Source organism: Podarcis bocagei, assembly GCF_964188305.1.
Source record: "Podarcis bocagei genome assembly, chromosome: 1".
NCBI lineage: Eukaryota > Metazoa > Chordata > Lepidosauria > Squamata > Lacertidae > Podarcis > Podarcis bocagei.
This window is the reverse complement of record NC_138125.1, coordinates 123,696,812-123,719,162: the sequence shown is the minus strand read 5'-3', so window position 1 is coordinate 123,719,162 and position 22,351 is coordinate 123,696,812. Positions and strand designations below refer to the sequence as shown.

At 44.2% G+C, this 22,351-nt stretch overlaps 1 protein-coding gene across 1 annotated transcript in view; it reads left to right on the top strand.

The window, feature by feature from the left end:
- The window catches only part of COL5A2 (collagen type V alpha 2 chain), a 197,335-nt gene that overhangs the window by 161,558 nt on the left and 13,426 nt on the right, over positions 1–22,351 (top strand). The window contains exons 34-50 of the mRNA XM_081194216.1: positions 2,020–2,127; positions 2,233–2,286; positions 2,784–2,837; positions 2,947–3,000; positions 3,753–3,806; positions 5,256–5,363; positions 5,454–5,507; positions 5,703–5,756; positions 6,515–6,676; positions 7,716–7,823; positions 8,079–8,186; positions 10,566–10,619; positions 12,280–12,387; positions 13,825–13,878; positions 14,586–14,693; positions 16,867–16,920; positions 18,082–18,189. Coding sequence (XP_081050342.1) covers positions 2,020–2,127; positions 2,233–2,286; positions 2,784–2,837; positions 2,947–3,000; positions 3,753–3,806; positions 5,256–5,363; positions 5,454–5,507; positions 5,703–5,756; positions 6,515–6,676; positions 7,716–7,823; positions 8,079–8,186; positions 10,566–10,619; positions 12,280–12,387; positions 13,825–13,878; positions 14,586–14,693; positions 16,867–16,920; positions 18,082–18,189 — 1,404 coding nt within the window. The remainder of the gene's footprint in view (positions 1–2,019; positions 2,128–2,232; positions 2,287–2,783; positions 2,838–2,946; positions 3,001–3,752; positions 3,807–5,255; positions 5,364–5,453; positions 5,508–5,702; positions 5,757–6,514; positions 6,677–7,715; positions 7,824–8,078; positions 8,187–10,565; positions 10,620–12,279; positions 12,388–13,824; positions 13,879–14,585; positions 14,694–16,866; positions 16,921–18,081; positions 18,190–22,351) is intronic.

Sequence of the window (22,351 nt, the reverse complement as noted above, 5' to 3'; positions counted from 1 at the left end):
TGCCCCTACCTGGCTCACTCACTCTCTCTCACTGCAGTGCTGGCTGTGCGAATCCGATCCGAGCCTCTGGGTCGCCGCCCACTGTGGAGGGGGTGGGTGCCAGGCGTGCGGTGCAGAGAGAGAGCGAGGGACTATCTGGGGGAGGGACAGCGCAGTGCTGAGCGCGGGAGAGAACCACACCAGACCAGACCAGGCAGCAGCAAGAAGAAGCTGGCAGTGGCGGCAGGTTAGGGGTTAGGGGGCGCAAATTACTTGCCTTGCCCCGGGTGCTGACAACCCACGCTACGCCGCTGTGTTGCACAACTAACCAAGGTAGCTGACATTGCTTTGCAGAAAAGTTTATAATTTACTGGCCCACCAGAATGGTGACTTGCTCTTTGGGTGCACCTGTGCTGCCTGTGCTTTAACAGAAAAAAGCAGCAGTTCTCTTCTAGTTTAAATGAACTTCCTTGCTTGATCACTCATAGGCAATTCTTGCTCACCACTGGCAATTGTATGTCTGTCTACAAGCCTGGACTAAAGAGCACAGCTGTGATTTTAACCCCCACCCCCAAATTGGCAGAATAGGCCCATCTTTAGTAGTATTATATCATTAACCTCAGGAGAAATCTACTTGGCTCCCTGTTGGTCAGGAGCCATGCATTTATGCAATCCATTCCCTTCTTGTATATAACCCACATTTTCCAGGGGAATGTGACTAGATTGGGTTTGCAAGTATGTGGCTTCGCCCAGCCAAACACAAGCTTCCAGCCATATATTGTGATCTGCTGTTTATATGGTATCAGTCAGGCAGTAAACCTGGAACATTTTCCAACCCTGGCATGTTGCCATTTGTGGCTGGTGGGATTCATTCTTACTGGTGGGCCATGGATTGGGAAGATCTGGACTAGATCTAGGTTTAGGAGAAACATACAAGTGTACTCCAGAATCCTAACATGAGCATTGGTGGGGTTTTTTTGGTTTTTTTTGGCTAATTAATTATTATTAAGTTTTCAAAAAAGAGATCAACAAATTTATCAAATCTCAAATTAATTTCCAGTTTAATATATCTTTAGAGGCTGACTTCCCACTAGTACTCCATAGTACTTTTATCGCCCACCCTTTCCTACCACATTATACAAAGAGATCTCCTCTATTACAAAACCTGATATAATTATGATCATCTTTCTGCCATTGCTTAAGCTAAAGTGAGCATTGTTGACATCCGTTTTCCTGCAAAAACGTTAAGCAGCAAAAATATAACAGAAAAATGAAGAGGAGATACAAGAGGATTGGAAGAAATTTAAAGAATATTTAGCCAAATGTTGTGATATAAGATAAATAGAAAATTCTTGGAAGTAACAAATAGGCTTAGGGGTAGAATAAGAATGTGTGTAGTAAATAATAAAGATTAGAATATTAATAAAGGAGAAGAGGGAACCAGGCAGAGGGCCTTCTCGGTAGTGGCGCCCGCCCTGTGGAACGCCCTTCCAGCAGATGTCAAAGCGATAAACAACTACCTGACATTCAGGAGACATCTTAAGGCAGCCCTGTTCAGGGAAGTTTTTAACGGGTGATATTTTATTGTATTTTTGGTTTTTATGGAAGCTGCCCAGAGTGGCCGGGGAGGCCCAGCCAGATGGGTGGGGTATAAATAATAAATTATAATTATAATTATAGTTAATGAAAGGAGTTAATATTATTAGAAATATGAAGTTGGAGAACTGTTATATAGGTGATTTAATGAAATTCAGATAGAGGGGGTTCGAGGAAGTCAGTTATCAATGTAATGAGAATTAGATATTTAAAGATACAAATTTCCTTTGTGTTTAGTTGTGTTTATTGTGGTGTAATGTGTTTTTCTTTGTTATGTGGTTTGTTATGTCTTTTTTGTGACAAATGTGGGAAATCAATTTAAAAAATTGGGGGAAAAAGAAAGAAAAATGAAAGCCACTCCCGTAAGTTTCCACAGATATGAGAAGACCTCTTAATTTCCATTTTGCGACGGAAAAAAGACCCAATTTCCTTTATTCACTGTAGGGGAATCCCGGCCCCACTGGAACTCCTGGGGATCAAGGGCCACCAGGTCTTCAGGGTATGCCAGGAGAAAGAGGTATTGCTGGAACTCCTGGTCCCAAAGGCGACAGGGTAAGCCTCCCTCCCCCATTATTTCTCCTTCAAGTACTGGTTTTCTGTCCACGATTCTGTATCATGCATTGCAAATAACTTGAACTTTCGCTATGCTTTTTTCAGGGCAGTATAGGAGAAAAAGGCAGCGAAGGTACAGCTGGCAACGATGGCGCAAGGGTGAGTCAGTTATTGGTTTCTCTTCTTATCTCCCCCACCCACACCCTGGTGGCATAATAATGTGCTCTAAAATCCTCTTTGGGTGCTCATACAATTGGGAATTCCTGGTGACGATAAATCAACAGCTATGCACGCTAAACTGTAGCAATGCAGTTTTGATATCAGGAGTTAAGAAACTGGAGTTGATTTTGAGGGTGGGCTGGGCTGAGACACATCGCTCCTTTTATCTCTGTGCTCTTCATGCTGCAGTCATTTTATTCCAGAAGTGTCACACACACCATTTGAAAGTGCCCAACATAGTAGCTCCAGAATCAATTCTACTATAGGGTTCAAACCTTGGAGGTTTTTAAACAGAGGCTGGATGGCCACCTGGCATGTATAACCTAGTTGAGATTCCTTTATTGTGGGGGCTTGAGCTCGGATGACCTTTAAATGCAGGACTCTGAAAATTCACTCCTTTGACGGGATATTTACTATTATTATTTATTATTCCATAGGGTCTCCCAGGTCCATTAGGCCCAGTTGGCCCCGCAGGTCCCGCTGGTGAAAAGGTAAAAGGATTTTGGTAAACACGTCAGTGTCTTTTATGGTATTCTATTACTTTTTATCTATTCCAGACTATGCACAATAATATATTGTGTACTTTTTCCCCCCTTAAAGGGTGAACCTGGTCCTCGAGGTTTAGTCGGTCCTGCAGGCTCTCGTGGAAATCCTGTAAGTGAACAACTGCATTTACATTCCTTTTTTTTCTTATGCTTTTGTTTTTCCTTGCAAGGGTCTAGTTCCTTCTCCTCCTGCTGCTCCCGCCTGCTTACTTAGTTACTCTCTAGCTGCTTCTTTCACCCTAGGACTCCCCGCCTCCACACTTAATTAGTTTCTTCTATTTAACTTGACCAAGCTTTCTCAACATGTTACGTTTCACTTCCCCTTATACTGCATCTCTGTTAGTCTTGTGATTCTATGCATCCATAATTTTGAGTTCCTTCGATTTCTCCCCACAATTAATCCCTCCGAAATGATTTGTTAGCTAAATAATTATATGTACATGAATATGCGCGTGCTATTTTAGTCCTTTGGCAAAACTTAAAAGAGCTTTGTCGTAAAATAAGTAATTACTTTGGGCGTTGAAAAGCCATCCCTACTTATAGCATATGGGAATGATGGACATTATGACAATTACCAAGGTGCTTCCCTGAGTACAGGGAATAAATATAGGCTTGCACATCGCTTTCTGGGCTTCTTTCCTAAATTAACTATAACTGTACTATTAGCTTCTTTTACAAAACAAATGGTGTAACAAGTGTAGCTGTAGCATAAAATCAACTTATTTTTCAACAGAAAATTCCTTAGAATCATTCCTGTCCCGCTCATGTTATTTTATTATAGAGGCCTGCATTTTATATCTTTAGAAGCAAGTTTTGACTATCCCTTTAAAACCATTTTCTATCTCTAAATTTCATTCTCAGGGTTCCCGGGGTGAAAATGGCCCAACTGGTCCGGTTGGTTTTGCTGGTCCCCAGGTATGCGAATCTTCTAATAAGTTTCTTTTAATCACCACCTGTTATGACATCCATGTTATCTTCTGCACAGTAAGATGCTAGACTATTCTGAAAGATTCTTAAAACATGGGTCATTTGCTAGCATTTGTAAAATAGCCCTTAGAACAGTAGTAAATGCAAGCTATTAAAACATTTTGCTGATAACAGGTTGAAACACTTTGATGCTATGGCCTTACGCGTTTACCACTCAGATGTACCCAACTGAATTTCCTTTATTTGTGCTCTACCTAATTATCAGTATAGGGACGTGTCATAGCTGAGAGATAGAGCATGTGCATTTTCATGCAGGACATCCTAGGAAATCTCCAAGATTTCCAGGTAGGACTGGGAAAAGTTTGTGCCTGAAATCCTGGAGGTTGTCAGGGGCTGGTCTGAGAAGGAATGGTGGGAACCACTGCCCCCCTCTTCCTGCACCTTCCTGAGAAGAGGACTGTATAGATTTAGAACAGTGGTTTGCAGAAGGTCATAGTTCAGAGGCTGCAGAGGGGAGAAGCTGGGAAATATTGGGGGAGCAGCAGGAAGAAGAAGCACCAGGGGAGAGACAGCTAGCAGACTCAGTGTCCCTTGAAAGCATTCCTGAACCCCCCTCTCCCAGAATCAGGTGTGCCTTGAGGGTAATAGAACAGAAAGCTCAGAGGCAGAAAGCAAAGATCAGCCAGCTCAGGGGTGACATAGAATAGGAGGGACTGAAGGAGTGGGACTTTACTTGGAGCAATGCCATTATCTAAGAGAGACTGCATTCCTTTGTCTCTCTCTATGAATATTGAATAAACTACTTGGTAAGAACTCTTCTGGTTTTTCTGCTTCTTGGCATCCCACCGTTTGAGAGATAGGATTCCCTCAAGCCTTGACAGCCACTGCCATTCAGCGTAGACCTCATTGGACCAATTTTCTGGCTCAGTGCAGTCGACTCCTGGAACAGTTCAAAAACCAAGCTACGGAAGCCGTTCTGGACATTCGGCTTCTGAAAATCATTCAAAAACTGGAACAATCACTTCCAGTTTTCGATCGTTCGGGAGCCGAAATGTATGAGTTCAAAGGTGTTTAGCTTCCGAGGTTCCACTGTATAAGGCAACTTCTTTGGTGGAGAATAGAATACATCTAAATTATGTAATCGATTCCAGACTACATGCAGCCTTAGCGTTTCACTATTAATTACATTGTATATGCAAGGAGTTTTGTTTTTGATTTTAAAGGGGGTGTGGGCATCTGGGAGTTGTTTGTTGTGTATATTTTTAGAAAGGGAAAAATAAAGCAGTTTAAAAATAAGCAACTTCGTATGTCCAATGTCATGCAAATGCATTAAATAAATGAATAAACTTTGCTATCCATTGGTGTTTAGAATGTAAAGCTGGGAACCTTTCAAAGGTCTCTAATGTGGTGTTTCCTTCTGTGTGTCTGTGTTTACAGGGGCCTGATGGTCAACCAGGTGTGAAAGGTGAACCTGGGGAGCCTGGTCAGAAAGGAGACGCTGGATCTCCAGGACCCCAAGGTCTTGCAGGGTCTCATGGACCACCAGTAAGTAAAAGCAGCACTGGAAAAGGTGATGCAGGGTTTCTGTCTATTGCAGCAACTGAATATCTCCTTTGTTTTCTCATTTCCATTCAGGGTCCTTCTGGGGTTCCTGGACTAAAAGGTGGCCGTGGTACTAAAGGACCCCCAGTAAGTAGATTTGCTTTCTATTAATTTAATAATTTAATTTAATAAAAAAATTTGGGAATGTCTAGGCCTTACTTGATATTGATTTGTGTTTTGCTTATGATAATTAAATTAAATGCATGATATATGGATGTTTGTTTTATAGATACGGTGCGTTTTTTCTTGTCTCATGTCTCGTCCGTGTCTGTTTATTTCTAGGGTGCTACCGGATTCCCCGGATCTGCTGGAAGAGTAGGGCCCCCGGGACCTACCGTAAGTTGAAACATTTTGGGGGAGATTGTTTTTTTTATTTAAAAAAATCCAAGTATAAATATACATTCTAAATTAATGCAAATTTATTAATACAAATCTAGCATCGTTTGCTTTCAATAGGTTGATTCTGAGTTTGACTAGCATTGAACAACACCCTACCATTTTTGTTTAGTCAAGTGGGTTGAGTGCTAAATTTAGACTGGGTAACCTATGCTCTTCCTTCCTTTCACAGCTTAAGACTTTCTCACACACGGGGTTGTTGTGAGGATAAAGGGCTGTGAAATGAAGACATGCCTTGTATGCTTCTCTGAGTTTCTTGAAGGCAAGAGCATAATGTTATAAACTGGTTGTAACTAGGGCACATGATCTACTTTTAACACCCCACTGGAGTAAGGTTTTGTTCATGCAAGAAACCATCTCAAATTAATTTGGGCTTGCTTCGCCAATGTCTAGATTTGGGGTTATCTGCCTCCCATGGGTGTGGAGGAGAAATTGAAAGTAACATGCTATCCCACCCTTAAGTGAATTCTAAGTCAGAAGCAATATGTGTCGGGAGCATATGCTGTATTTCCTCACCCAGTTTGTGAAATAAATAAAAGGGACAGCTCAGTATCGAGGCTGTTAGATAGAATTTGAAAATAATCACACCTTTTTTAAAAACGGAAAAAAAGCTAGTTAGTGCCTGGAAAGGAGACCGCGTGGAAAACATCTAGCTCCCTGCCTTTGCGTTCAGTTCTAACCCAAACTTTCATTTCTAGGGAGCGCCTGGCCCAGCTGGGCCTCTTGGTGAACCAGGCAAAGAAGGTCCTCCCGGTCTCCGTGGAGATCCTGGCTCTCATGGTCGAGTAGGAGATCGAGGTCCTGCAGGTCCACCTGGCAGTCCTGGAGACAAAGGAGACTCGGGAGAAGATGGACAACCTGTAATTTGGAGCGGAGCTTGGGGAGGGTTTTCTATTTGCAATAGATATAACAAAGCTTTCCTTTCCAAAATGTGTTGTGTTTTGTTTTTGTTTGAAAGATCCAGTCATTTGGCTTCCTTGAACAGGATTAACAGCAAGAAACATTTTATAACCAAACAAAAATCTCATCCCCAGGAGGCACAAAGAAACGTCAGTTTCTGCCTTTCTGTGCCATGGCTGCCATTCTTCTCTCATGACCTCACTTATGGTCCTTTTCCCTCAGCAGTCCTAATTCCCTTTCTCCTCATCTTGCACATCTTGCAGCTTCCCCCATTTTTCTTTCCCATCTTGGCCAACATATAATTCCTCCCAAGCCTTGCACGCAGCACATGGGCACTCCTACTTTGAGCCCCAGTGGTATAGTCCGTTCTCCCATGGCCTTTACCCAAATGGCCAAGGTCTGTTTGGGAGTGAGCTAAAGGAAAGTACAAAAGACATCCATCATTGAAATGCTGTGTATTCTATTCCATTTTTACAGTATACATTACAGTAGATGCTCGGGTTGCGAATGTGATCTGTGCAGGAGGCACGTTCGCAACCCGCAGCACCGCATCTGCACATGCGTGGGTTGTGATTCGGCGCTTCTGCGCATGTGCAAAGCATGATTTAGTGCTTCTGCGCATGCGCGAGTGCCAAAAGTAACCTGTTCCGGTACTTCTGGGTTTCAGCATGTCTGTAACCCGAAAATGCGCAACCTGAAGCATCTGTAACCCGAGGTATGACTGGACCTTCAAACCATTTCTCACAAGTCACACGTGACAATGGGATCGAAAACTTCCATGTCTGTTCTTTTCTTATTTAAAACTGGGGCCTTCTAGTGGCATTATGGTGTTTCATTTTTGCATCTTGTTCTGACATCTTTCCCAGTTGCTACTCTTTATAGTACGGGTAGTACTTTCCCCCTTTATCCCTAAAACAAACTAAAGCCGTACACTTGGGCTAAATATGCATCTTAGAGTCTGCAATGCAATCCTCCTGTCTTGTCACTTCTACCTCCTAGGGTCCTGATGGTCCTCCAGGCCCTGCTGGAACTACTGGCCAGAGAGGCATTGTGGGTATGCCAGGTCAACGCGGAGAAAGGGGTATGCCTGGGCTACCTGGTCCTGCTGTGAGTATCAGCAAACTGCGGTCCTAGTCTCTTCTCCATAGGCTGTAAGATTTGGGTTGTGCTAGTTTCCCCCCCCCCCACTGTTTTGTCGCTTAGTAGAACAACACAAAAATTTGAAGGCCACACGTGATAGTTATTCTTAATGCTTCACCGATACTCATTCAGATTTACCCCCAATGTGAAAAGAGTTGTATGTTTCACAAAATGCGTCTTCAGTGACCTTAACCATAGGCATGATATTTGTTTTCATTCTAGGGCACACCAGGAAAACAAGGCCCAACAGGACCACCAGGAGACAAAGGACCTTCTGGGCCACTAGGTCCTCCAGGTGCTCATGGCCCGGTGGGTGAAGCAGGTCCAGAAGTAAGTGGCTTTTTCTAGGCTACAGTAATATATTAGAAATATATGTATAGTGCCTATTTTTCAGCCAGAGCGCCCTGGAGCAGGGGCATAGGAAGAGGGTGGGTGGGGGCGATGGGAGCGGACCGCCCTGGGTGCCCTCACGGAGGGGGGTGACATTTGGGGCACTGGCCGCCTGCGGCTCCCAAGCCTACCCTGAGCCGTACCCCTGCGCCACTTTGCCAGCAACACCTCCCCTTTCCCCTTCATTTTGACCGCTTGGGGGAGGCTTGGGCGTTGTGGGCGGCATGCCAATTGTCCGCCATGGGCAGCTCGCTCCACCCCCGGCTGCAGGGCTCACACACCACTCCAGGCACCTCAGTGGCTATCCCACACCTGGGAGAGCAACCTCCGTGCCACGTCCCCCTCGGGAGTGTGCCCGCCCTGGGCAGCGGGGGCATATGCTCCGCCGCTGCCCTGGAACACAGTTCCAGCACCTCTCAGGCAGGCGCCATTATGGGCCGCCGCTCCCCTCACCCGCTTCTTGCCTTTATGTACTTCTGAGAAGCCCAAAACAAACATTTCAATTTTAAATGGAAGCTGGCCAACATGTACAAACACCTTTTTCAGATCTATGACTCCAACTTGCTCCTAGCTGCGATTGGTCAAGCTATGGCACGGGGCCAATTCTCATTTCCTTTTCTTCAATTTGTCTCCCGTCTAGCAGTGGCGGGATTTAAGCTTTCCAGCCAGGCACATTCACATTTGCATGAGGGCCCTTCTGAGCTGCCCTAGCCATCCACATGAATCTAAGAGAAAAAGGGAGGTGGGGCACATTTATTTAACCTACACCAAAACCACGGGCAACCTCCCCCCAAAACCAGCTAGGGTGTCGGCTTGTTATAGTTTTTAGCACCTCCATTGTTACGCTGGCATCTGTTCAAGGCTGCCCCAAGTCGCCCAGCAAATTTAGAACTTCATGGTGAGTTCTGGTACCTATTTTTCTTGGGGGGGGGACCCTCTTGTAAATGTATGACATAGTAATTGCATTGATTAAACGTCCCAATTCACAGAAGCTTATGTTTATAATTTAATTAGCTGAAAGCCCCTCAGGCCAAGTGGTGCATAATTTGAAACAACAGTAATACCTAAAAATATCAAGGTAAAAGCAGAGCAGCAGAACAACCATCTGGGGCAAGATGGTTGTAAAAATACAATCGCTTAAAGGCCTGCACAAATTGCCTGGTGATGGAAAACACTTGGGCTCGGTGGCAGACTTGCCTCCCTGGAAAGACGGCTCCAAGGTTGAGGGGACACAACCTTTCAGAGATCTTCAACTACCTAAATTTTGAGAGTAGGGGAACTTAGGAATACCCAGCCATTTAGTGCCTTAGTTATGCTTGGCAGCTTGATTTGGATTCAGTAATGGACAGAGAGCTTGCGTAGTTGTTTTAAAATGATCGAAATGCCTTGTCTCAGTATTATGATCTGGTTGCTGCATCATTTTTGAGGTCGTGACAGTAGCTGGGAAGTGTTTTGAGGGAAGTTTTGAGGGAAGTGAATTATAGTGAATTTTTCTCCTTGGTACAGTGGTGCCCCGCAAGACGAATGCCTTGCAAGACGGAAAACCCGCTAGACGAAAGGGTTTTCCGTTTTGGAGCTGCTTCGCAAGACGAATTTCCCTATGGGCTTGCTTCGCAAGACGAAAACGTTTTCCCCGCTCCCCCCTTTTTCTAAGCCGCTAAGCCGCTAATAGCCTTTTAGCCGCTAAGCCGCTAAGCCTTTAATAGCCGCTAATCCGCTAAACCGCTAATAGCGCTAATCCGCTAAGCCGCTAATAGGGTTGCTTCGCAAGACGAAAAAACCGCTAGATGAAGAGACTCACGGAACGGATTATTTTCGTCTTGCGAGGCACCACTGTAATATATTCTGAAAGTGCAAATACTCGCAGCTGAGTTTGTATGTGTCTGCCTGCAAATTTTGTACTTCAGTCAGGGCCGTCTTACCCATAGGCGCTAGGGGTGCGGGGCACCCGGGCGCCGGGCTCTCAGGGGCGCCAGTCCGAGAGTCTGGGGCCTGAGAGTTGAGTCTGGGGAAGAGTCCGCCTGTCGGTTGGAGCGCCACAGTGGGTCTTCTGCTGCGGGCGGCTCTGGGCCACGAGTTCGGGAGCAACCAAGTCAGCAAGACACCGAGACAGCCGACCGACTCCACCCTCCTGTATGCCTGGGAGTGGGCAACCTGGAGGGGGGGGGGATCTTTGCACCTCGGCACCGCATATGCTTAAGACAGCCCTGACTTCAGTTGCAGTTTCCAAACTGTGTTCAAGGGAAGTCCCATGCACACTGCACTGTTTAAGACACAATCAGTGCCACTGCTAACACCTGACTTTATTTTTTGATGTAGGGGCCTGCTGGCAATGATGGTACCCCAGGACGAGATGGAGCTGTTGGAGAAAGGGTAAGAATAGTGCACAATATTATATGGAGCTGTGCAGTAAATTTTGACGTCTTCTATGTCTTTGGGTTAAATCACAATCTGAACTCTGAATTGCTGCAAGAAAAGCCAGTTTCAAAGCTTAAGAGCTTCAAATAAGAAAGCCAAGAAAACAAACTTAACCATAGTTTCAGTTAGGGTCAGTATATCGTCCCCAATGTTTTAGAAGCTATAAGTCACCACAAAACCATTAGACTCACTTGAATATAAAAGCTGCCAGTAGCTTTTATTTGTTGTATCAGGACTGCCAAAAGTTAGTGGTGGTACTTACGCATGCCATATTTACATACTAACCATGCCAAATATAGTTGGTACATCTCATGATTAAGATAACCTCATTGCTCATATTGTGGCTGAGCTACCTTTCTGCATGGATGTGTTGATATTGTCCATGTGGATATGAGCTGTCAGTTTAAGAAGCAGATTTTCTACTAGAAGTGAAGAGAACGACTCTATTCCATCTTCTCTCTCGCCATGCTGGTTGTTTCAGTGCTGATTCAATTTGTGCAAGGGCATGCAACAAGATGTTGCAGTGTGAAATGATCTTGTTCAGATTTCCAACCAATCTGCAGTGTCCATTTCCAGGATACTCCTTTACACTCCTCTTTCTTCCTGGTTTTCAATTCCCCCTGCCCACCAGACAGACACTCAGCATTCTATGGCTATTGAATTTGAATGAATGAATCTTTATTTGCGTCAGCCATTTGCCATAGCAACAAAACAACAATGTGATATACAAAAACAGAAATAAAAGTCGATTATATAAAAGACAGTTTACGGTCCTGAGGCAGCAGTCAAATAGTGGACCTTATTCTGATTGCCCCAGCTAAAAACTTTGCAACCTTTGTTGTTACCTGCTCATCTTGATTTGCCAAGGACACTGTGGCAGTGGTTGGGCAACCCGGAATAGACAATAAAAGAGGGGTGATAATCTCACTCCTCAAGTCTTTATAAGGAGTGCAAGCCAGAAGGGCATGTGCCACCGATTCGGTATTGCCATCTCCACAGGGACATAAGTGTTTTTTGTGTGGAATCGTCCCTCGAGTACAGCAGGGCAATACATTCAATCTTGTGAGGGTAAAAGTGTGTCTATGTCAGGCGTAGGCAAACTCGGCCCTCCAGATGTTTTGAGACTACAATTCCCATCATCCCTGACCACTGGTCCTGTTAGCTAGGGATGATGGCAGTTGTAGTCCCAAAACATCTGGAGGGCCGAGTTTGCCTATGCCTGGTCTATGTTTTAGAATTGCTAGGTTATACAGATAGGGTGCCAGAGAGTCGAGATGGGAAGGTGGAAAATAGTCATACTGTGGGCAAAATTTCCTTATTGTGCTCAAGTAGTTCTGATGCTCGATATCATTTAGGCGCTGACAAATTAGACTGTTTGCTTTGCTAGAACCCAAAGCGAGTAGCTGTTGTGGCTATGGAACGGGCACATTCCTCACTGGGCTGTTTGAGGAGTCCTTCTCCCCTGCTTAGAATTGTACCCTAAAATTATTTTGGTCTTCCTGCTAATACCTCTGCCCTGTGTGCATAAGGTGCTGCTTTAGCTATGTAGGGATTGGCACTCAGAGAATGAATTTGTGACATATAGACGAGTGAATATTTGTAATTCTTCTTGCAGGGTGACCGTGGCGAACCTGGACCTGCAGGCGTTCCTGGTTCTGTTGGTTCTCCAGGCACTCCAGGGCCAGTTGGGTCTCCAGGGGATGCAGGACTAAGGGGTGAACCAGTAAGTATGGGCAATTCCTTTTGCCTTTGTATGTAGTTTCTCCACCCTTGGTCTCCACCCTGTGTTAAGTTCTCACCTGTGGCTGTCAGAGTGGGACAGCGGCCACACCACGGGAAACAGCTTTCACTGGTTGCTAAACCAGGTGAGGGTAGTCAATGGTGAGTTAGGGACTTCCGCTGCATGTGAAGACAGGCTCCAGTGGACTGAGACCAGTAGTGGGTCCAATGGCCATGAAGGTGGTTTCTGTATGTGCTATAGTGGGAAGTGAGGGGCAGATGGGGCCCGTCAACCTAGGAAGGTAGCTCATTTAGGAGAAGGAAAACTCTGATCCTAAACTTCTGCTGCCTTGTGACTGTACTCATTTGGGAGAAAGGCTTTAGGACAGGCATGGCCAAACTTGGCCCTCCAGCTGTTTGGGGACTGCAGTTCCCATTATCCCTTACCTTTCCCGCCCCTACCTGGCCACAGTGATCCATGTGACGGTCACCTCCAGGCTTGACTATTGTAATTCACTCTATGCAGGGCTGTCCTTGAAGCTGTCCCAGAAGCTCCAGTGGGTGCAGAATGCTGCAGCGAGGCTCCTCACAGGGTCTCTGCCATGGGAGCATAGTCACCCAGTGCTTTTCCAGCTGCATTGGCTCCCAGTGGAGTACAGGGTCTGATTTAAGGTGCTGGTTTTGACCTTTAAAGCCCTTCATGGCCTAGGACCCTCATACCTAGGGGATCGCCTCTCCTGGTATGCCCCACGGAGGAGCTTAAGGTCCATAAATAGCAACACCCTAGAGGTCCCGGACCCTAAGGAAGTTAGATTAGCCTCAACCGGAGCCAGGGCTTTCTCAACACTGGCCTGGTGGAACACTCTGCCTCATGAGACCAGGACCCTGCAGGATCTGATTTCTTTCTGCAGGGCCTGTAAGACAGAGTTGTTCCGCCTGGCCTTTGGCTTGGAGTCAATTTGATTCCCTCCCCCTCTTTCTTTTTCCTTTCTCCTCCTGTGATGAGGCTGCATTTTACTGTTTCAATATTTTAATGTTGTATTTTAATCTTGTTTTTAAGTTGTATTCATTCAACTTGTTTTTATTATTGCTTGTTAGCCGCCCTGAGCCTCGCCTTGGCTGGGGAGGGCAGGGTATAAATAAAATTTATTATTATTATTATTATTATTATTATTATTATTATTATTATTATCATCATCATCATCACCATCATCATCCCTGACCACTGGTCCTGTTAGCTAGGGATGATGGGAGTTGAAGTCCCAAAACTCCTCCTCCTCCTTTTCTTATTCTTCTTCTCAGATAGTGCATGCCGTTATGAAGTGTCATTGGTGACCATAGAGATACTATGTAAAAGAACTATAAACATGGTAATGAAGTTGATAAAATAATGGCATTGATCATGAATAAAGTAATGAAACCACTTTTCATTTCCCTGTAGGGCTCTCGAGGTCCGATGGGCCCTTCTGGTCGTGCTGGAAAACGAGGTTTGCCTGTATGTCCTACATGAGTACTTTTAACTGGCTGTAAATGAGTTAAATTTAGGGCAGAAAAAATATCAGACCATTGCAGTTCTTTCTAGCTGTTTCCCAAAATTAGTGTCAGTTTCAAATCATCTATTAGAAAATAAAGGGATAACATTGCATTTTGGTTCAACCAACTTAATGCAAGCAACCCGTTGCAATATTTCAAATTAATCTAAATTTACTTATGAACTGAATCTCCGTACAAGCAATTTGGGATCTGCCTTGAAACAGCTCATGCCTTTACAGTCGTACCTTGGAAGTCAAACGGAATCCATTCTGGGAAGTCCGTTCTACTTCCAAAACTTTCAGAAACCAAAGCGCAGCTTCTGATTGGCTGCAGGAAGCTCCTGCAGCCAATCTGAAGCCACAGAAGCCGTGCCAGATGTTCTGTTTCCGGAAACCGTTCGAAAACCGGAACGCTCACTTCTGGGTTTCGATTGTTCGGGAGCCAAGGCATTTGAGATCCAAGGTACTGTAGATTAAAAGCGAGTTCAGTAAGTATACACAGGGTTTGTACTTGTATTTATTAGTTGAATATAAGCTTATGGAAGCTGAATCTTTCTTTTAGTTGGTTCCACCATTTGACTAGTGCTAAGTGCAGTGTTAAGCCTCATGCATTACCCTTCAAGTTAAAATCCATGAATGATGCTTAACTTTGCCCCCTTCCTACTTCTAGGGTCCACAAGGTCCTCGTGGTGACAAAGGGGACAACGGAGATCGAGGGGACAGGGGACAGAAGGGTCACCGAGGCTTCACTGGTCTTCAAGGTCTCCCTGGACCTCCTGTGAGTCTTTATCATTTTTTTTTTGCCTTTACTTTTATTCAAAGATTCCATTGTTGTCTATGATCTCTGATCTGGAACTTGCGTATGTTGTAAACAAAATCTGCCCTTTTCCCCTTATGGGGTATCCAAGAGCCCATATAGAGTCCTTACACACGTTCCCTATTGGTAGGAGAAAATAACAGAGGCCAACCAGAGAATATTGAGAAGCAAAGCAGCTAGTAAGCCTGATCTTTATTGATCTGTTGCAACAGGGTGCTCCCCTCACACGCAGGAAAGGAGGAGGAACTCAGAACAAGTGTGTGCCTGCCCTTATATAGACAATTTAAATTGCCTCCCTGGAGTCCAAGACCGCCCCCAGAAACATCATACCTACATCACAGAAGGGGTGTAACCCAAGACCACCCCCCACAAACATCATACCTACATCACAGAAAAGGTGGTCTACAACAGAAATTTGAATGTTGTTTTTCCCCTGTCTGTTGGGTTATCTTATAATGCCTTATCTGATTGCCTTTCCTGGTAGTCTGTCACCCTTGGAAATGGTGATTACTAAATTCCTGTAACAATGGGAAGGCTCCCTGACCCCCTCCCTCCTTGCAGAGAAAACATTTGGTCAGTTTGGGAGTCAAAATGGTTTCAGGTCGGTCTTCCTCTGCTGATCTATGTACGTGCTTGGTTGGTACATTTATGAACATTTATTATATATATAAGACCTTAAAATTCTTATAACACATACCACTGTATATATGGAGCAACTGTGCATGATCTTCCTATTACTTTTGATAGAAGGGTTTTCTCCTTCCTCACTGCAGTTAATAGGGAGCCTCTTGTAGGCAGTGCACTCTGTTTGCTTTTCAGAATCCTCACACTCCAAAGGGTCCTCTGTGTGTCTTGCAAATAAAATGTACTAACACATTTTTCTTTCTTATCTGCCTGCCCCCAAAATGCAAATCTTTTGCCATATCAAGAACTTGAAAGAGATGAGTACCAAGTCCCTTCTAGTTTACAATCGCCCCATCAAAATCATCATCTTCTTCTTCTTCTTTGCCTGGAAAGCTCTTGCCACAGGAAGGTAGATGAGTGACTATTTGCAAGCTTGGGCATATAACACAATAGGCAACATTTTCCAGGCAATTTTGCTTTTGCATCCTCTTATGATGAACTGCGTTATTTATTTATTTGGGATTGTATCTGTTGAATAGTGGGTAGACATAGCAGATGACGCAGCAATTTCTCCAAAGCAGCTCTTTTATTTGTAAGCTGGAACACAACTGAACCGAAGGGTTCAGCCAGCCTGCTTATATAGAGCTCCAGTACAACGTAACTGTAACAAGTTTCTGTAACTATCCAATCACTGAACGTCACTTTCGATCCCTTATTTGCATATGTGGACCTGAACTATCTACAGTATCCCCCTGCTGGCCCAGGGTGAGAACTTCAGTACATAACAGTATCCAAACTCAGTCAAACAAAGTGTAGACCCACTGAAATCTGTTCACATGACTAACTTAAACCCATTCTTTTCAGTGCGTTTACTCTGAGTATAACTTAGTTGGAGAAAACCCAATATTTCCTACTCACTCTTTTCCATAAGGTCCCAGGGCGGATTATAACAAAACAACCATTCACTTTTAAAAGCAAGTGAAAACGAAAGTCCCAAACCCAGGGCTCGTGTTTCCTTTGGGGATGAGGCACAGCAGAGACTGTGGTGATATTATATATGCTTTATTTACCTACATATACAACCTGAGCCTGTGATAGAGGGGTTCACAGCATTAACACCCCCAAAGGGTCTTTTCTGTCTCTCATAGCCGCAGGTTTCAAACAGAAATCAAATGTTGCTCTCAAATATTTTTCTGACTCTCTCTCCAGCTTGCTGCTTTCCTTCCCAGTCACATCATTGCACCCCCAGCTCTCTCAATCTGCTGAGGGAGGGGCTCCGTCCATTTACTGTTTTAACCCCTTAATTTAATTCCCCCTTACAGGAATCACCCAGGCTACCAGCTCACCAGGAGGCTAACCTGGCTATTCCAAGAATTAAGCCTTGATTAAATTCTAACACTTGCAGGGTCCAGGGATTAGAGGAGTCTGGCACACATCTTAACACCCAAACTCACAACACTACCATAATGTTTATTTTAAATAATGCCTCACCCATATTATTTCCCTGCAGGGTCCTATCGGTGAACAAGGCAGTTCTGGGATTCCAGGTCCATTTGGCCCTAGAGTGAGTACACCAGATATGAAAAACAATATGGAAACAATTAGACCCCCCCCCCCCCGTTGAAAGTTTGCTGTTGTGCAGATGGTGTTTTGTTGATTTCAAAGTAAATGAACTTTGCATGGGGATTACAATGTACTTTCGTTAAGCAAGGTTATTGCTTGAGGCTATTTGTCCTATTCTTTTCCAAAGATAATCTTGGATTTGTCCAAAAAAAAAAAAAAAAAGTTAGCTTGCAGAGGATCTCAATTTTCAATCCCAAATAACAAGGTTCTATCCCTCAAGGTTATGGAAATGCTTGGATTTTTTTGTGTACAAAGATGAATGGAATTCACGGAGCAAATGGTGTGTGCCCTGTGTGCTAATTTGCATATCTTTAATGACCCTTAGTTATGTTTCCCAGTTCACTCTTTGCAATATTTTCCCATTATGTCCTTGCATCACTTACACTGCCTCCCTGTTCCTTGCAAACACAATTCCATATTTTTTTTTTTGCATATGAACAAAGCACAGATAGTGGGACAGATTCTGCCCTCAGTTATTCATGCCCTACCTGCTTAGATGCCAGGTTAGATGTTATTTATTTACTTATAGCATTTGTAGGCTGCCCTATAACAAAAAATTCCCAGGGCAGCTTTCAACACGACTCTTTTAGCAACAAAAATAACCATAAAATATGATGCAACATGAAACTAAAGACATGGAGAATAAAAAGTAGATGCAAGGCCAAATTAAACAGTGCCTTAGCTCTGGACCTGTGCCTTAAAATACAGCGGTGGAATCTACACATATATAAAAAAATCCTGAAAATGCTTTTTTGCATTGAATTTTCCATAAGGCTCGCTATTGCCATCTAGTGTCACATTGTATATTGCACTTAAAACACACTTGAAATGTTTTATTTGCAGCTGTATAGCTGAGTCCACAGATACTTTTTTTTATTTAAAAAAATAGTTTTTATTAAAGATTTTCTTGGATTACAGAAATATGTGCAGTATCTCCATTTTCAGGTTATAGAGTCTTTTCTACAGATCAGTTACATTCGATGCGAGTCATTAATGTTAAGATTAATGTATAAGATTGGGGTACATAAGACTGAGGAAAAGCCAGAAGTATAACTCTTCAGCTGAAGTGGGTGATTAATGTGCAAATTCCTTCCCAATGCAGGGCCCTCCAGGTCCGGTTGGGCCTTCAGGTAAAGAAGGAAATCCTGGACCACATGGACCAGTTGGACCTCCTGGTGTAAGAGGAACTTTAGGAGAAGCAGGACCTGAGGTAAACAATGGGAAATTTAGGGAGGGTGGCGGCGCCTTGGGACTGTATCAGTTTGTACAGCATTTACTACTGGTGCAAAAAATAAGATAGCTATTGGTAGTAATTTTACTACTGGGAATTTTGTTGCTTTGGAGGGCAAGCGGCTCTCTACTTAATTTCCAAAGGAGGAGATTAGCGGAAAAAAGGATGTGCTGTGTTGAAATTAGATCGATTTTGTGGGATATAGCTATTACAGTGGTACCTCGGGTTACATACGCTTCAGGTTACATATGCTTCAGGTTACAGGCTCCGCTAACCCAGAAATAGTACCTTGCGTTTAGAACTTTGCTTCAGGATGAGAACAGAAATCGCGTGGCGGCGGCAGCGGGAGGCCCCATTAGCTAAAGTGGTGCTTCAGGTTAAGAACAGTTTCAGGTTAAGAATGGATCTCCGGAACGAATTAAGTACGTAACCAGAGGTACTACTGTAATGATAAATTAACATGGGTCATTAAGGTAAGATGGTGAATATGCAGGAGAAATGATTCTGAGGAGATATGGAGGGTGTTTGTAGAATTTGTACTGTTAAAATGGAAAGGGGCCAAACTATCGCAAGAGGTGTTGAAATTTTGGGAGGTTGGATAGTTACAATGGAATGGTCTCAGTGGTGGGGAGCACGTTTGTCAGGGAAGAGTTAGAGTTAGAAGATTCCAGTTTCTCAGAGGGAGAAAGCATTCCCCAAGGGGGGGAGGAGAGCAGTGAATTGAAGAGAAGAGAGCAACAGGGAGGGACCGGCTGTTCCCAGGAAAGGCAAGGGTTAAGTTCTAGCTCAGATTCGGAGGAGGGGAGATACAGGCCAGCTCTAGCCAGGAGGTTAGAAAAAAGAGCGGGAAAACGAAGGGAAGGGCGCCTTCGCCATTTTGAGAGTGGCTGGTCATGGAGAAGCAGAGCTCAGAAGGTATCTGAAAGAAGTGACTCTGAGGAATAATAGTTAAGAACCGTTTATAAGAATGTTTTGTTAATACGCAATAAAAAGTTTTATAAAAGAACAAGAAGCGTTTGTGTGGTGATCTGAAGAGGACAACGACCAGTCCTGACAGAATACCTTCTGCTCTGCGCCTCTTCACTATAAGTAAAGAAGGAGAAGCCAAAATGGAGGGAGCTGTGGCGCCAGTTGGGCAAGGAGAAACCCCAGCACTCCAGCTAACATTACAGGACTTATGGCAACAGAACTTACAGTTGAAAAGTCAAGTCGACATACTATCAGCAGCATTGGGAGAACATAGAGCCATGTTGCAAGCGACGCAGGGAGATAGAGTGAGTAAAACATTTACTGTACGTCCGCGTAGCTTCAAGGGAGAAAGCTCTGAATACATGGCTTTCAAGACAGAAATTTCTTACATAATTGAGATAAAGGATAAAGAATTTCAATCTGAGCAAGAGAAGGTTGCTTATGTGATTAATTTCTTGGAAGGGAGGGCTAAGGACTGTGTTATACCCCTAATATCTCGAAGGGATGCCGCCCTAGGAAATCTACAAATGTTTCTGCAGTATCTAGACACGATTTTCTTAGACCCTGCACATGAAACAACCACAGCTAGGCAGCTGTTGAGAATGAGACAAGGAAAGGACACTGTGGGAGTTTATTGGTCCAACTTTAGTTTGCTGGTGCAGAAATTAAAATGGGATCTGAATTCCCCAACAGTTGCAGCCCTTTTTAGGGAAGGACTGAATAATGAGATTTTAGACCAATTGGCCCAAATGCCAGAAGCTAGTTCCTTGGACTCTCTGGTCCGAACATGCCTGCAATTGAGCCTACGCGTGGAACGGAGGGCTAGTGAAAAGAAGGAACAATGGCGAGCACGGTGGCGGGAAAACAATATTATTGAAGGTACAGAGAGCAGAGCGGGCAACGTGCCAGGACGAGAGCGGCCAGAGCCCATGGAATTAGGAGCAGCCAGACCCCTCCCAGTTACTACCACTTCCATGGTAAGAGGAAATGCAGGGAAAGGAAGAGACGCAAGGCGTTGCTTTGTCTGTGGAAAACCAGGGCATCTAGCACGACAATGTCGTAATCGTAAAGGATGGGAGTCTCTATCTGGAGCAGACATGAGAGAAGAATTGCCCAAAGGAACTGCATCAGGGAAACAAATGTCCCCGGCTGGAAATGGGAGCTTGCAGCTGGGTGGAGAAGCAATAGAAGGCTCTCATGCGGAACCACCTATTCCAGGAATAACGGTGAAGGTGCAACTACAACTACCCAATGGACACAGCGTCCAGGTAGAGGCGTTGTTAGACTCAGGAGCGTCAGCAGATTTCATAGACCAGAAATTGGTACAGGAACACAAAATCGCTTTGTTACCTTTGAGTTTCCCACTGCGAGTGAAAACAATCGACGGCAGACTGCTACTTTCAGGAGAAGTGACTTATGAGACTCCACCAATGAGAATGGATATGGGTCATCACTCAGAGACCAGGGCATTTCATGTGACCAAACTAGCTGTGCACCCAATGGTGCTGGGCATGAGTTGGCTCAATCGTCATAATCCGGTGATTGCCTGGCATCAAAGGTCTTTGGTTTTTGGTTCGATATATTGTATGACACATTGTTTGGGGCAAAAGGGAAAAATCTCGGTGGAAGTTATGGGAACAGAGGTAGAAGGGAAGTTGATGGGGAATGAAAGTGAGATTCCATCACAATATATGGCTTATCAGGATGTTTTTTGTGAAAAAGAAGCGGATAAACTTCCACCACATAGGCCCTATGATTGCAAGATAGATCTAGTCCCTGGGGCACAGTTGCCACCAAGCAAGATATATGCCATGTCGGAAGTAGAATCTGCAGCATTGAGGGAGTTCCTGCAAAAGAATTTGCAGAGAGGTTTTATTAGAGAGTCCACGGCCTCTGGGGGTGCTCCCGTCTTTTTTGTCAAAAAGAAAGGGGAGGAAGGGGCACCAAGATTAGTATGTGACTTCAGAATCCTTAACAGTCAAATGAAGCCTCGCGTGTGCCCACTGCCACGTATAGATGACCTCTTAGAGAGAGTAAGGTCAGCCAAAGTCTTTACCAAGCTTGATCTACGAGGAGCATATAATCTGATAAGGGTCAGAGAAGGGGATGAGTGGAAAACCAGTTTTTGTACTAAGTATGGTGCATTTGAATTCTTGGTAATGCCTTTTGGCTTGCAAAATGGCTCAGGGGTATTTCAAACCTTCATCAATCACGTCTTAGCAGGTATACTGGATCAGTTCTGTGTCTCTTATTTAGATGACCTCTTAATATATAGTGAAAGTATGGAGGAACACGTAAAACATGTCACACAGGTGTTAGAGAGATTGAGGACCAACAGGTTATATGTGAAGTTAGAGAAGTGTAAGTTCCACACACAAAAGGTGGAGTTCCTGGGATATTGCATTTCCCACAAAGGGGTGCACATGGACCCCAGTAAAGTTCAGGCAGTGGTGGAATGGGAGGCACCTAAAACTAAGAAAGATCTACAGAGGTTTTTAGGATTTGCTAATTTCTATCGTAAATTCATAGGTAATTACTCCAAAATCACAACGCCACTGACTGATTGTCTAAGAGGCAAGGGGCCATTCAGATGGTCTGAGGAAGCACAGAAGGCCTTTGATAAATTAAAGGTGGTGTTTGCTTCAGAAAAATATCTTATGCACCTAGATCCAAGTAAGCGTATAAAAGTAGAAACTGATGCCTCTGATAGGGCTATTGGGGCCATTCTGCTGCAACAGGACAAGGAAGGGGACTGGAGACCCTGTGCATTCTACTCTAGAAAATTAAATCAATCAGAACAAAACTACACCATATTTGATAAGGAACTTTTAGCTGTGCATGCTGCCTTTAAAGTGTGGAGACATTTTTTGGAAGGGGCGTCACATCAGGTGGTGGTACAAACAGATCATAAGAATTTAGAGTATTGGAGAACTGCTAGACAGCTAAACCAAAGGCAAATTAGGTGGGCAGAGTTTTTTGCTGGGTTTAATTTTAGGATTGAGTATATACCTGGGCATCAAAACGTTCGTGCAGACGCATTATCGCGCAAACCTGAATATATGGAAGGGGAAGCACCTCCCAAGTTGCGAGAAATGCTGAGATCGGATCAGTGGGGGTGTGCAGCCGTAGTAGTGGACAGCAGGGAATTCCAGCGATTGACAGTAACAGATGA